Source organism: Pan paniscus, chromosome 3 (assembly GCF_029289425.2).
Source record: "Pan paniscus chromosome 3, NHGRI_mPanPan1-v2.0_pri, whole genome shotgun sequence".
NCBI lineage: Eukaryota > Metazoa > Chordata > Mammalia > Primates > Hominidae > Pan > Pan paniscus.
The window spans coordinates 8,555,352-8,570,028 of NC_073252.2; the positions used below are offsets into that span (position 1 = coordinate 8,555,352).

Consider the following 14,677-nt stretch of genomic DNA (forward strand, 5'->3'; position numbering starts at 1 on the left):
TGAGGTTGAGAAATGCTGTCAATTCCCCTTTCCTGGAGGAGGAAACTGAGGCACAGAGGAGACTGGACCCGGACAGACCCCTCCAGAGCGGGGAGAACGCATCCCCCAAGGTTTCTGGGATAGGCTGGGCCCGGGGGTCCCCACCAGAAAGGACCCCTGCGTGTCTGTAGCCTCGGGTTTTCTCGACCAGGCCGACCAGAGTCCCAAGGCCTGCCGGGTGGGTCCAGGCCCGGAAGGCCAGGCGGGGCCCTGTCGGGGCCTGGGCGGGGCTGGCGGAGGGGCCGGGCCGCCCCTTCCAGCGAGGGCGGGCTGGGCGGTCGCCTTTAAAGGCTCGGGGCCCGCCGCCCGCGGACAGTCAGGCTGGAGGGAGCTGAAGTCCCTGCGCTCCCTGCGCCCTGGGGATGCCCCTGCCGCCCTGACGCCCGCCAGCCTGAGCCACCGGCGCATGTGACCGCGCGTCCGCCCCAGTCCCATCCGTAGGCGCCCGGCGCCTGGCCCCGCAGCGGCCTCGTTGTCCCCGCCGGCCCCTGCCCGGTCTCCGGCGCTGCCACCCGCCGCCGGCCCTGCCGCCATGCAGGCGCGAGCGCTGTTCCTGGCCGCGTTGGCCGCGCTGGCGCTGGCCCGGGAGCCCCCTGCGGCGCCGTGTCCCGCGCGCTGCGACGTGTCGCGGTGTCCCAGCCCCCGCTGCCCCGGCGGCTACGTGCCCGACCTCTGCAACTGCTGCCTGGTGTGCGCCGCCAGCGAGGGCGAGCCCTGTGGCGGCCCTCTGGACTCGCCTTGCGGGGAGAGCCTGGAGTGCGTGCGCGGCCTGTGCCGCTGCCGCGGGTCGCACGCCGTGTGTGGCACCGACGGGCACACCTATGCCAACGTGTGCGCGCTGCAGGCGGCCAGCCGCCGCGCGCTGCAGCTCTCCGGGACGCCCGTGCGCCAGCTGCAGAAGGGCGCCTGCCCGTTGGGTAAGCGCTCGGGGGCCAGGGAGGAAGTGAAGCTTCTTTCTCTTGGGGAAACTAAGGCCGGGAGTTAGGGCCGAGCTCGAGGTCGCCCTTCCCTGGGCACCACTGGGTGGCCCTTCAGAAATCATCCCACCAGCCCTCTGGTCTTTCAGATGAAGAAACTGAGGCCCAGAAAGGTAAACCGCTGTCCCCAAGGTCACAGAATTAGAGTCAAAAGGGAAACCCGGTGGTCTCCTGGCCACCCGAGGGGCCTCATCTAGGACTGTTTCCAGCTCTGGTCTCTTCAGAACTGATGTCTTGTGCCCATTCCCTTGATCCTTGGACCCCTGCTCTGTCCGGGTATTGAGTGAAGGGCACTCTTTCCTGCCCTAACTCTCCAGCCCGGGTGCCCTCTTGGGTGATGCCTTCTTTCCTGGAGACCGTGGTTAAGTGCATGTCTCCACAGGACTGTGTGGGAAGGGTCAGGGTGCAGGTCCCTGAACTGCTTAGGGCGCCCCAGGGAGAGGCTGCTTGGGGGAGAGAATGTCGGGGTCAGACCCTAGAACAGCCTCCCTTGAGGCAGTCGGCTCTAGGTTGCATCTCACCGTGCAGGTTGACTCTGTACGTGGAAGAAAATGCTGGAAAACCTGCTGTACCTTTTTCCCTGTTTGGGGTGCCTCTTAGGAAAGCAGACTCTGCTGTGGCCGGACAGGGTCTCACTGAAGACAGGCGACGGGCCCCAGGTTCATGGATAGGAGTCAGGGTCCTGTGTGCCATCAGCTTGCAGGTGGCAGGGAGAGATGCAGCAGCTGCCAGAACAGGCTCCGTGGAGCCTCAGGAGCACCATGGGGAGCACCAACTGCCGGGGCACCTGGGAAGCCTGCAGAGGGCTTCCTCATTTTTCTGCGGTCCGCTGAACACAATTCCAAGTGTTTTCATGGTGTAAAAAGGTTGGGGAACTGAGCGCTCTATTCCTGTAGTGGAGACTCACAGGCTCAATCTATCAGAGGTTCTGAGAAAACCTGCAGTGTCCTCAATTGATGAAACCCAGGGCTTCCCCAGAGAATTTCAACAGAGAGCTCTTCTTTTCTGGCAGAACACGTGACCTCCTCCCAGCACGGTGGGGTTCCTGGGAGCCCCGTGTGGGAAGCATCATTCGAGATTAGCTAGGATTATGTGGAAGAGCCCCCGCAGGGTTTGGCAGGGAGTCCCAGTCCACCTTGTGCTGGTACAACACCTGAGACTGGGCAGTTTATACAGGACAGAGATGTATTTCTCGCAGCTCTGGAGGCTGGAAAGTTCAAGACCAAGGTGCCAGCAGGCTCGGTTGTCTGGTGAGGGCTGCACTCTGTGGAAGGGAGGAAGCTGCGTCTTCACACGGCAGAAGTGCAGGCAGGGACAAGGCCGAACCTTTCCTGGGCCTGCCCATTGCAGCCCAGCTGTATGCATGGGGGCCACCTCCCACCCCGCTGCCTGTAGCCTCTCTCATAAGGAGCTTCTGCCCACGCTCGAAAGGAGGAACCCTTGTGACCTCATCACCTCCTAACACCCCACCTTTTCATACCATCACATTGGCAACACCTCTGTTTTGGAGGGAACATGTTCAAACCATCATGGGGGTGAGGGTGATGAGGTCCGGCTTGTGTTGAGACTGCCCAGGAGGCTGAGGGGTGCGAGTGTGGGGCTGCGGGGTCTTGGAGACGTTGTCATTGACTCAACGCCTGCTGCACTGTCACAGTGGCTCATCAGTTTGGGGCTTGGTGCTGGGGTACCTTTCCTGGGCCTGCCCATTGCAGCCCAGCTGTGTGCATGGGGGCCACCTCCCCACCCCGCTCCCCACTGTGGAAGGCACTATGAGAATAGGGCTACAGGGCTCAGGGCTGGCAGGGAGCTGGAGGCAGCCTGGGTGTTCTGAGACACTCACTGACTTCTGGAGTTCGCGTCATGAGGCGCTTTCTCTCTGTGCCTGGCTGGCCCCAGGCTGGTGACAGGGCACAGCCATGTAGCAGACCCTGTTGGTGCCCTCAAGCCTCACAGACCATCGAGGGGACAGAAGGGAGGAGGAAAATAGTCGTATCCCCAGAGACAGGTGCATGGGGAGCTCAGAAGGCCAGGAGGCGGCCGCGAGCCTGGGGTCATGGGCTGAGGCTTCAGTGCTCCGGGGTCTGCAGTCCCAGCGCGCCTCTTCCCGATGAGGTGACCTTAGACCACTTGCTCACCCTGAGTTTCCTCAAATGAGAAGCGGGGACGACAGCAGCACCTGCAGGAGAGCTGCTGCCAGGCACGAAGGCACACGCCCCTTGCCTGATGGGTGACCCCCAGACCACATTGTTTCATATGTTGTTATCACTGTGGCGACCGACCCAAATCTGTCTCACCCAGCAAGGTCAGGAGAGGCTCTCCCAAGGAGGCGCTTCTGTGCCAAGCTGTGGAGGAGGACTGGGAGCTGCCTGGGGAAGGGTGGGGAGGACAGAGAGGGCGTGGGCAAGGCAGAGACCTGCACAGGACCCAAGAGCCCTGTCGCCACCAGAGCCCACGGAGCCAGGTGAGGAAATGGGGCCCGGTGGGGAGGGGAGGCAGAGAGTGCAGGTGGGAGGCTGCTGGCCATCTCCAGGGCGCCATTCACACTGTGGATGGTGTGCAGCCCTGCCACTGTAGCCCGGTGCACGGGGACCTTGGACAGCCAGCTTTCGGCAGGGCGACACGCAGAGTCCACTCCCTGTGGAGGCCTTGGGTGCCCGGCCTCTCCCCAGCCCTGTCTCATTTCCCACGGCAAGCCTGGTCCTTTCCCAGGCACCACAGATGTGCTGCCGGAGGCCAGGAAGGGTGAGGGACTGCTCTGAGGTCACATGGTCAGGAAGTGACCCGGCTGGGCCTGGCCTGGGTCTGGCTGGCTTTGCAGGCTATGCTCTGTGGGCCTCCTGGCTTTTCCTCTGCAAGGGGTGGCAGGGCCCCTGAGGCTGGGAGTCGGGTCAGGCCTGGGCCCCCGGCTCCATCAGGCTTAGCCTCCATGGAGTATTCCAGCAGCGTAGCCGGCCTTCCGCCCTCTTGAGGTCCCAGCCAGAAGTTGCTGGGTGCCGGTCACACTTAGTGGTGTGCCAGGCGCTGCCGGGCATTTCTGGGAGGAAGTCCTGCCTGGTGAGGGCAGCCTCCTGTGGGCTGAGGTTCCTTGTGCTCTCCTCTCCCCTCCCCATGTCAGCTCCTCCGCCTTCTCCCCCCCTCTAGGCAGGAAGGTCTCCTTGGTCCCTTCTTGCCACCCTCCCCCCGCCCCCCCGCCCCAGTAAGCTCATCTGCCATGAAGTCCTCCCCACGTGCTGGGACTTCGGGCCCTATCTCCAGCCCCCAGGTCTCTCCTGAGTTAGAGTCACGTGGAGATGCCTGCGGAGCCGCCTCGGGCTCCACTCTTCCCAGCCCCACTGAAAGGAGCACCAGGATGTTCAGTGGGGAGCCTCGATCCCCTCCGTCCCTCCGCTCCTCACTCCCCTCTTCCCCTCACTCCCCTCAATGCCTGCTGCACCGTCATGGTGGCTCATCAGTTTGGGACTTGGTGTGGGGGTACCTTTCCTGGGCCTGCCCATTGCAGCCCAGCTGTGTGGATGGGGGCCCTTACTCCTCTCCACCCCTCATTCCTCTCTGCCCCTCACTCCCCTCCAACCCTTACTCCTCTCCACCCCTTATTCCCCTCTGCCCCTCGCTGCCCTCCACCCCTCATTCTCCTGTGCACCGGGAGTCCTCTCAGCTCATCCACAAAACATCTCCTGGGGCTCTCTGACTTCCCCCTCCATCCTCCCTTCCATCACTTCTCACACAGCAGCCAGGATCACCTTGGTCAATCTGTCCTGCCCATCACCTGCAGGCTTCCTTGCAAGGCACCCCAACACTTACCTTGACTCACAGGGCCCTGTGCCTGCCACCTGGCCCGCATCACCCTCGGTGCCGTCTCCCACTGTCCCCTCATCCCCTGTGCTCCGGCCTCACGGCCTCACCGGTCTCTTTCCCACCTCGAGGCCTTTGCACGCACAGTGCCCACTGCCCGGTGTTTCCTTCCCTTGCCTTAGCGTGGTGGGTTCCTCATCCTGCCTTCACCCGGATGTCCCACCGCCCCTGAGCCGCCTGCCCTGGCCACTGTGCCCAGGTCATCCTTCATTGCCTGGTGAGCACACCCAGGGTCTCCGGTGGGCCCTGCACACAGCTGTGACTGTGGGTCAACTTCTCTGCGTGATCCCCATCTCCTCCAGGCTCGGAGCCTTGCGGGGCAGGGGCCTGGGCCAGTGCGTGGCCTCTGTAGATGACATGAAATGAGACGAGGGCCCATGTGATGTGTGAATCTCCTCTAACCCTCCGGGCCCTTCTTGCATCCCTCCAGCGACGGAGGCTCACCACTTCTCAGGGGAACCCTCGCATCTTCTCAGGTCCATGTTAAGGCAGCACAGTTGCACAGAGTGGATACATGTCCATCCACGGGGTGGTAAAAGCGGGGATAAATGCGTTTCTGTGGGCCTGTGTGGAGAAGGGTTTCCCTTTGCGCGTAACCAGAGCTCTGAGGCCGTGCAGCCTCTCCTCTGGCTGCAGATAAACAGGCCTTGGAGCCTGCCATGCGCTCAGAATGTAGAGCCCCAGACCAGTTTACAAGGTGGCATTTAATCACCGGCTTTTATTGTGCAACCCCAAGCAGGTTCTGACAGCATCTCCCGGTTGTATTTATTGAAGAACTTGGGTTGGCTTTTGATTTGTAATCCTCTTAGCAGCTTCCTGGGGCTGCACATGCCTTGGAGTTCAGCATCTGGGACCACTCAGGCAAGATGACGCCTCCCCTCCTGCCCCGCCCACTCCCGCTGGGGCTGCAGTGCTGAGCCACAGCATCTGGCGGCACTGGAGGACTTGGAACTGCCGGCAGAGCTGCTTGGCCAAGAGCTTTCGCCAAGGCTGCCAGGAGCCAGGAGTCCAGCCGGACTGGAGCTGAGACCAGGGCGCTGTGCAGCTGCCCTTCCTGCCGGGGCTTGGCCTAGCAAATGCACCCTCACCCCATCTGCCATCCTGTGGTCTTCCCCCGACAGGCCTCTGCCCTCCCGTGCAGCCCCACACAGCAGCCTGAAGGGACTTGGCGAGACCCGGACCGTCCCTGCGGAAAGCTGGGCCATGGCTCCCACGGCCTCAGGACTAAGCATAGCCTCCTGGCAGGCTCGCAGGCTTGGTGACCCCGACCACTGCCTCCTGCCCACATCACCACAGCCGCAGACCCCTGTGAAACCCCCATCCTGCATTGTGAGGGACCAATGACAATGCATGGAGCCCAGAAGAGGAAGAAACCACCTTCAGAGTGGAGAGAGGGCTAGATCAGGAGGGCTTTCTGGAGATGGGGGCATCTAGTTGTGGAGAGGTGGGTACAAGGGGGCCTGTGCACCCTCGGCCTCCCACAGGCTCACCAGGGCCTGCCAGGTGGTCTGAACGCCTTCCGCCCAGGCTTGCTTTGAGGGAGGGAGGCCACCAGGTTTTACAAGGGTCAACATTGTGACACTGGGCAGTGTTCCAGGCCCACAAAGCCTTCAACACATCATTGGGGTATTGATGTCCTGGTCCTGTATGAGAAAGGGTTCAGGGAACTGTAGGAAGCTGCCCTCGGTCACTCAGGTAGGGATGGATGGTTCTGCCCTGAGCCCAGGTCCCCTGGTTCCCCAGCCAGTGCTCTGAATACCAGGCAGGCCCCTAGCACCTCGAAGTGTCTGCCTTGCTTGGTTTTGATGAGGGTGTTTGTGGACTAATGGGTGAGACAGGGTTTAAAATCATAGACCGCTGTCCTTGATGCAGCAAAGACATGGCGAGGACACGTCCATATGTTCCCCAAGCTGAAAGCCAGGTCTGGTACAGGAGTAGCAGGTGACTCCCTGGAATTGTGCAATGTACAGCCTGCCCACCTGTGTGCATTACCCTGCTCCAGCACATAATGGGCAGAGCACCAGGACTGGGACCCAGTTCTGTCCCTCATGTCTGGCTGCTCAGGGTGGAGTCCCAGCTCTGCCCCAGAAGTCTCTGAAGCTCTTTGCACCTCAGTTTCTTCATCTGTGAAATGGATAACAGTGGGACCCTCCTCACTGGTCACTGGACAAATGAGATGATGGACTGAGTGTGCTTTGCACGGTGCCGGGCTCATAGAAGTTGATGTGAAGAAAGGATGGCAGGTGGACGCGTCTTACAGAAGTGGAGTTAGTGAGAGTGAGGGAGAGGGGTCGAGGAAGGGGAGGAGCTGGAAGGCGGTGTCTGTGGAGGTGCTGCCATGTGCTGGCCCTGCCGGAGGGAGTTTCATTGGCCCCGGTCAAGGCAGGGAGGGCTTCCTGTAAGAGGAGGGCCAGGGGCTGTCTTCCTTGCCTTCAGTGGCATGGAACTGCCTGACCCATGGCACTGTGCACAAGGACCAGCCTTCTTGGTAAATCACAGGCAGGCTGGCGGCAGCACCTCCTCCTCCTCCCAGGGGCTGGCTGTGGCCCAGCTGGGTGTGGAGTTTCACAGCCAGAGGAGCCAGGCTGGCCCCACATTGAGCTCGGGTCTAGGTTGAGCTTTCCTGGGGCTGGACAGGTTGTCACATTTGCCAAGGGCCAGCACGGAGCAGGGGAAGCGCCCAGGTCAGGGCTTGCGGGGCCTGGCTGTGCACCTTGGGCAGGTCCCATGGCCTCTCTAAGCCTTGTTGCCTTGCCTGTAAAATGGACTCAGTTCCTGTCTTGCAGAATTGCTGCAAGAATTCAATGAGATCACAAACTTCGGAGCCCAGCCTGACGTCCCATGCCCAAATCGGGTCCCGCCTGCGAGGTGTGGCCCGTGGAGGGGGAGGCAGCGGGTTCCTCTGGGCCTGGGCTGCAGCCCTCATCCCGCCTGCGTTCCACATGAACAGGTCTCTGGGCTTGAGGGTGGCAGATGGCAGCATACACCCCACGGGGAGCCACAGCTGGACCTGAGGCTTGTGGGGGCACGGTTCACTTGGGGACATGGCTCGGTGGGGCAAAGTTCACTAGGGGACAGGCAAGTTTTCCAGAGGAGGAAAAGCAAAGGAAGCTGCCCTGGGAACTAATTAGACCCAGGAGGCAGCCCCTTTAGTGGTGGGCGGGGCTGGGGGCTGTTGAGGGGGCCCCTGGAATGGCTCCTCTGTCTCTGAAGAGCATTCATTCGCTCCCTCATTCGCTTCCTGCCCACTGCAGCGGGCCAGGTCCAGCCCAGACGCAGGGGTGCAGGCCACAGGTACACTTCCAAGGGACTAGCTTTGGGAAGGGTACGAGGTGCTGTTGGGCCCAGAAGGAGAGGTGGATCACCACGCTTGCAAAGTCAGGGTAGGCTCCCCAGAGGAGGCGCTGCTGGCCTGGGCCCTGAGGAATGACAGGAAGGGCATATTCCCAGAGGAGGGAACCACATGTGCAAAGGCACAGTGACACTTAGGAGCCTGCATGTGCAGGAAGCAGAGCCGAGGTCCACAGGGGAGAGTGGCAGCACGTGAGGCTGCAGATGTCAATGGGACCAGGACACCCCAGGCCTTGAATGCCCTGCTTAGAGGTTGCCATCTGGTCTGTAGACCATGGTCACCGTTATGGACAGATGGGCACAGCCTGGGACCCATGGCTATCCACTCATGGCTCCTCCATCCCCAGCTCACAGCTGACCACTGGGTGGCAGAGGGGTCTGCTAATTGCAGAGGGCAATAAAAGAAGGGGCAGGGACCTTAGAGATGGAGGAACAGAACTGGGTGTCAGTCCCAGCTCTGTACATTATGTGCTAGAGGGACTGATGCATACAGTTGGGCAGGTTGTGCACTGCACAACTGCAGGGAAGCTGGCCACTCTGATATTTGTCAGTAAGGGCCTGGAGTTACGCAGTGTACAAACACAAAGTATCCCCACAGAGTATCTGGGCCTCAGTGTCGCCATCTGTTCCATGGCAGTTATGACTGTCCAGAGCCAGCACGTGGTCCTCTCTCGGGGTTGGCCACAGTCCCCCAGGACTCCTGGGAGTTCCATCAGGCAGGGCTGTTGGAGCTGGAGCCCTGGCACCCTGCTTGTCTCCCCTGCCCTGTTGCGCCCCTTCCTCTCCTGGGATGTGACACCAGACACCTAGCCTTGGGCCTTGATTGCTTTGCTCTGTGTCAGGGTCTTCCTGACTGAAACTTCCAGGGCTTTAGATTCCAGTTTATTGAGGAAAAAAAAAAAAAAAAGGCTAACGGCTGAATCTGGTTGAGACTGACTGTTGACTTCAGAACTTTGGCTCGAGGATGGGGTGGGGGTGGAGGTTGTCAAAAACCCCCAAATAAACAGAGTCTGCTTCCCAGCCGTGGGGCCCACGGTTTTCCTGTGGAAAGAGGCAGTGGGAACCACGTCCTCCCTTCCCCCTGATTCATGGCTGATTCATCTGCGTGTTGGGAGGAGGAGCTGGGGCACAGGGGCCCCTGCCCCCACCCCACCACCCACTGAGGTCCGCTTAAAGGGACAGGACCTGGTGGGGCCCTGCAGGGGTGCCCCAGGCTCTGGGGTTGTCTAGACCCTGAAATCCAGCAGACCTGGGCCAGCGCCAGGCCTGCCCTCCCTCAGTGATTGATCTTTGCCTCTGAGCCTCAGTCTCCTGGGCCATAAAATGGGCCAGTGCTGCTGCTTTTGTGAGGCTGCTTAGAGACTTGGTTAATCAGCTGACCCACATTCTTTCTTCAGGGTGCTCTTTGCAGACCTACTGTGTGCTGGCTCAGAGAGCATCAAGAAGGGCCCCCTTGAACTTCTCTCCCTTCTCTCTGTCTTCCTCCCCTCCTGTCTCCGTCCCTCCTCCCCCTCCATCCCTTCCCTCTGAAATGTCTCAGCGACTGTCTCACCCTGTGCTGGTTACCACTGGGGTGTGGAAGCGAACCAGATGGTCTCTGTCCCAAAGGAGCCTGGGGTGTGGGGTGGGCACGTGCGGGCTTCTCTTTGGAGACTCTGTGGGAAACAGGCCACCTCCCAGCCCAGCCCCACGGCCCTTCTGTCTCAGGCCTTGCTCTCCCTCCCTGTTTTATTTTCTCTTTGAAAAATGAAAAAAAGTCACTGTAACTTTACCCCAACCACAAATAACCACCATGTAGTAGAATTTTGATGTTTCCTGCAAGGCTTTTACTTAACGAATATTTCACAGAGGGTTTAAAAACAAATCATCCCCTATAAAATCGAGTGTCACCTATTTTAAGTGACCTCTGGGAGACCACACTGGGGAGAAAGTCCTTGCGGTGGAGGCCGCAGTGCTGTGCAGATCTTCAGGCTGCCGCGTCAGAGCTCAGGGGCCCAGCAGCCCAGGCGCTTGAGGGGGTCCAGGGGCTGGGCTTTGGCAAGCAGGGGGTGGACACGTTGGGGTCCAGAGAGCTTTCCGGCCCTGGGTGTTGGAGTGTCTGAGTCCAGCATGGAGACACACAGGAAGGCAGGCTTTTCTAATCACCTGTGGGAGGAGAGGTGCCGCCATTCCTCCTTCTGCTGTGTTCACACTGGGCCCAGTCCCTGTCTGCCGTGGCTGCCTGCACAGGCAATGCGGGCTCAGCCTGTGGCTTTCCATGTGCTGTGCCCCTGCCCGTGGGCTCTTCCAGGCCTGGGTCAGGGCACCTCTGCACTCACCCACCCCACGCCGGGCTCCTCTCTGCCTCATCCCTGGTGATGCTGTGCTGTCTCTGGTCGGTCACTGACTTGACCCTTGCCCCCAGCTGAACCACTGTGTCTCCAGCAGCTGTCACAGGTGGGCACACAGGAGGCACCCTGCACGCGTGGCTTGAATAAGGCTGTGAGCAGCGGCAGATTCGGTACAACTGGGGCTGCTGGGGGGCTGCCTGGAGGAGGCAGGATTAGGGCCTGGCCCAGGACCAACCAGAGCATCTTGGTAGGGAGAGTAGAGAGAGGTCGTGCAGGGGGAGGTGTAGAGAGGTGGATGATGAGCAGAAACTGGAGTTGGTGGCCCGACAAAGGCTACACGGTAGGAGAGGTAATATGGTCCCAACTGGGGGCTGTGCCCGTGCCCTGGCGCTTCTCCTCAGGCGAGGCACATGGTGTGCCAGCCTCAGGCCCCAGGGCACACAGGGGAGCAGCAGACCGGCTGAGTCCTCCCTCCTGGAGGGAGGAGGGCCTGGGCCTGGGGGTTGCCCTGGGATCCCTCTGGGTCGTGGAAATTGTGGGTCTGAGCGCATCTTGTGAGAGCTCCGAACCAGCTCCAAACCTCACCAGGGAAGCAGGCTTTGTGGCTGGTGTCCTTCCTCTCTACTTGGGTGCTAGAAAATGAACTCAAGTTCCCAGGGGCAGGGAGGAGAAGCAGACAGGCCTGGGCTGCCCACTCGGGCCGCACGGCAGCTTCACCTCACCAAGGGAGCCGCCTGCTTTGTAGGTGTCGAGCAGGGCAGCGCATCCCTCATGGAAGCAAACGTGGGCAGAGAGAGCCCTGGGCCCACAGCAGGCCCTGCCCCTGGGGTGTTTGTTAATGTGACGTCTGAACCTGAGACCCCGCTCTGCCGCAGTGGTTTGATCTATGAGGAGCCTCGCAGTGGCCGGCGTCTCCCAGCCAGGCTCTAGCCACCCCAGACAGGTGGCCTTTGATTCAGGCTGACTGAAGTGGACGAGGGCTGGTGTGGTTGGTGCCTGCGGGCCGGTTGAGAGGCAGACGTCGGAAGTCTGGGAGACCCAACACCAGAGCTCGAGCCAACCCCCCAGGTCCCAGCTCAGGCTAAAGGGTTCTTCAGGGCCTTGGGGAGCCGCAGGGCAGAGGTGGGGGCACCCAGGGAAAGGAGGCCTGCGGCCTGCGTTCAGATCCTGGTTCTCCCCTCCCAGCCGTGAGTCCTTGGGCAGGGGGGTTCTTCTTACAGAGCCTCAGTGTCCCCACCTTTAAAATAGAGGAAAAGTTTCCTTCCCCTGGCTGCCCCCGGAGAGTTGGGTGAATGAATTGGGATGTGCCTGGGGATTGTGTTTGGCCTGTGATGATTCCTAGAGCATGGACCGCGGCCCGGGCCCTGCCCCCACAGTGGCATCCACCATGGTATCTTCGTGCCTTTGGACGATCCAGAAAACCAGATTTTCCCTCGGTCCCCATGCTTGGCCACTTCCCAGAGATCAAGAGGAATGTGGGCTGCAAAGCTGGACGTTATGGACTGAGCCCTCTTTGCTCCCCATTGCCAAGGTGGCTGGGTAGGTGGGTAGCCCCCCGGGCAGGGACTCGAAGTTTGCAGTCCTCCACACTCAGTTCCCACATATGTGGTAGGAGGGCATATTCAGTCCCATTTTTCAGATGAGGAGTTGAGGCCCAGAGAACGTAAGTAATCTGTCTGAGGCCACACAGCTAGAAAGCAGCCAGGCCCAGCCGAACCCCTGGTGTGTGCAGCCCCCAGCCCAGTTGCTCATTGCGGGGCTCGGGAGCCACGAGCGAGGCTGAGCAGCATGGGTTCCAGATGGTGGGAACTGGAGAGATCCCGGCACAGGCCCATGCAGGGAACCCCGAGGGCTGTGGGCCCCGTGCCACTGCATGCCTCAGGCCTGTGGTCCTGGCAGCCACAGCCCCTACTGCTGACGGCAGCAGGAATCTGAGCCCGGGAAGGGTCCAGGGAAGTTCGTGAACCATCTAGCAAGTCGGGCTGGGGTGTGGCCAAGTTAGACACAGATGTAGGGCCCTGTGGACTCAGAAATTGGCAGCGCTTTTGGCCCAGAGGGGCCACACTGTGTCCGGGCCTGGGTAGCTCAGAAGGGTCACCTGGGGGTCTTCCACTACACCCCCGCCTGGACACTGCTGTAGCCCCAGGGCTCGGAGGGACCGGCTGGAGCCCATGAGGAGAGGGCCAGTTCTCTCCTGTAAGGGTATTGCTGTAGCATGAGGGAACAGACAAGGCCCAGGGGGACTGACCCGAGATCCAGCCCTGGCCTCACTCCCGTGTGGCTCACGGCAATGTCCTAACCTCTCTCTGAGCCTCCTGCCCAGCCTAGCAGGGTCCAGTGAGGGGGGCGAGGAAGCCCAGCACATGGAAGCCTTTTTAACCATTCTCGGGGTGAGCGAGCCCCTTCCCAAATGCCTGGTGTCACTGCACTGCTGTGTGGTAGGGGGTCCCCAACGGGCTCAGTGTGGGCTGAGGCTGGCTCTGAACTGGGACAGGGGTCTCAGGAAGAGCCTCCTCCTCCTGCCCACCGGGCATAGGCCTCTGGGAGCTGGCAGCATCGTGGTCTCACTGACGCACCTGGCCCTTCCCGCCAGCGCAGGTCTCCACCAGCTGAGCAGCCCGCGCTACAAGTTCAACTTCATTGCCGACGTGGTGGAGAAGATCGCACCAGCCGTGGTCCACATAGAGCTCTTCCTGAGGTGGGTGAATACCCCTCGCCCCTCTCTGCCTCCCGGCGTTCCCTGGTACACCCGCCAGCTGCTGGGGCCCAAACCAGGCTTGATTCTGCAGCCTGGGCCACAGAAACTGGAGTGGCCTGGGGTCAGGCTGACCTCAGTCACATCTGCCGGCTGCCTGTGTGCCCCTGGGGAAGGACATCCCCGCTGAAGTGACTCCGCACCTGCTGGAGCTGTAGGCACCAAGAAGGTGCACAGCTGTGGGTCTTTGTCCCTTCATGCTGCCGCCCATGCTATTGGATACCTGCAATGTGTTGGTTGTCCTGAGGGGCCGTGCAGTAAAGCAGACACAGACAGAACCCAGTGGAGGAGACGCCAGGAGACAGCAGGTGTGTGTGCAAGGAGCAGAGGCACGGCAGGCAGAGAGCAGGGCTCGGGGCAGTGGGAACCGGGGGCTCGGGAGGCCTCACAAGCTAAGCCTGAAGTAGGCACCCCAGGAGCTGGGCCAGTGGATGCAGGGCAGTGGGGGCAGCTTGCAAGCACCGAGGCCCGTGTGGCCGGAGCGGGGAGGAATGAGGGATGGGTGAGTGAACGCACGAATCAGTGCACGGATGAGTGAGGGGAGGAATGAGTGAGTGAGGAAGTGGCAGAATGAATGAGTGAGGGAGGGAATGAGTGAGTGTACAATGGATGAGTAAAAGAATGAATGAATGAGTGGAGTCGGTCAATAGGGAAGCAGGATGTCCCAGCCCCGTAGAGGAAGTGGTGCGTACCGTGTGGCCTCACCCCCCGAGCAAGACCTCTCCTTGCAGATGCACAGGCAAAGCCTCCTCCCCTTCTTCCCACAGGGCCTGCCCCGGTCCCTGCCACCAGCCCCAACCTCTCCCATCTCCTCCATCACAGGGACCCTCTGAGCTGGTGTGGGGGAGCCCTGCCTTCAGAACCTCCTGCTGTGCAAACTGCCCAATGTCTGATCGCTCACACCGAATCCTGAGGGCTTGTCCCAGATTGACTTATATCCCGCAGAAGCAAACTGAATGACTCTTCTGAGGTTTAGAGTGTTTCTCCCATCCACCTTTCCTGGCCCTTTGGCCCCTGGGTGTGGACAGAGCTGGCAAACAGCCTGATGAGGAGGCCCCGGAACCAAGCCTCATTCCACCCTGATAGGGATCAGACGGCAGGTCCAGGCGGACAAGGAGCCGGCAATGAGCAGTCACCAGAGGCCACAGGCCAGGGCTCCAGGGACTTGCTTGTTTTCACGGCACTTTCCCTGAGGCCTCCAGCCTCCCTGTGACGAGGCTCCACTGCCCTAGGCCCGGCCCTGGGGACTGAGCATCTGGTGGCTCATCGGGAGATCCCAGGAGTGATTCCTGCTCCAGCACCGCCTCTCTGCTGGCTGGCTTGGCACTTGTCTGGTCCAAGCCCCTGTCACTAGGCGTCACGGCCCCTCTGCC

The 14,677-nt window shown here is 61.0% G+C and overlaps 1 protein-coding gene across 2 annotated transcripts in view; it reads left to right on the forward strand.

The window, feature by feature from the left end:
• The first annotated feature begins 306 nt into the window (after positions 1-306).
• The window catches only part of HTRA3 (HtrA serine peptidase 3), a 38,605-nt gene continuing 24,234 nt past the window's right edge, over positions 307-14,677 (forward strand). The window contains exons 1-2 of one of the 2 annotated variants that reach the window (XM_003816489.8): positions 307-956; positions 13,148-13,247. In XM_003816489.8, coding sequence (XP_003816537.4) covers positions 572-956; positions 13,148-13,247 — 485 coding nt within the window. In that variant the 5' untranslated portion in view covers positions 307-571. The remainder of the gene's footprint in view (positions 957-13,147; positions 13,248-14,677) is intronic. The other variant, XM_034951927.4, reaches the window with a different exon arrangement.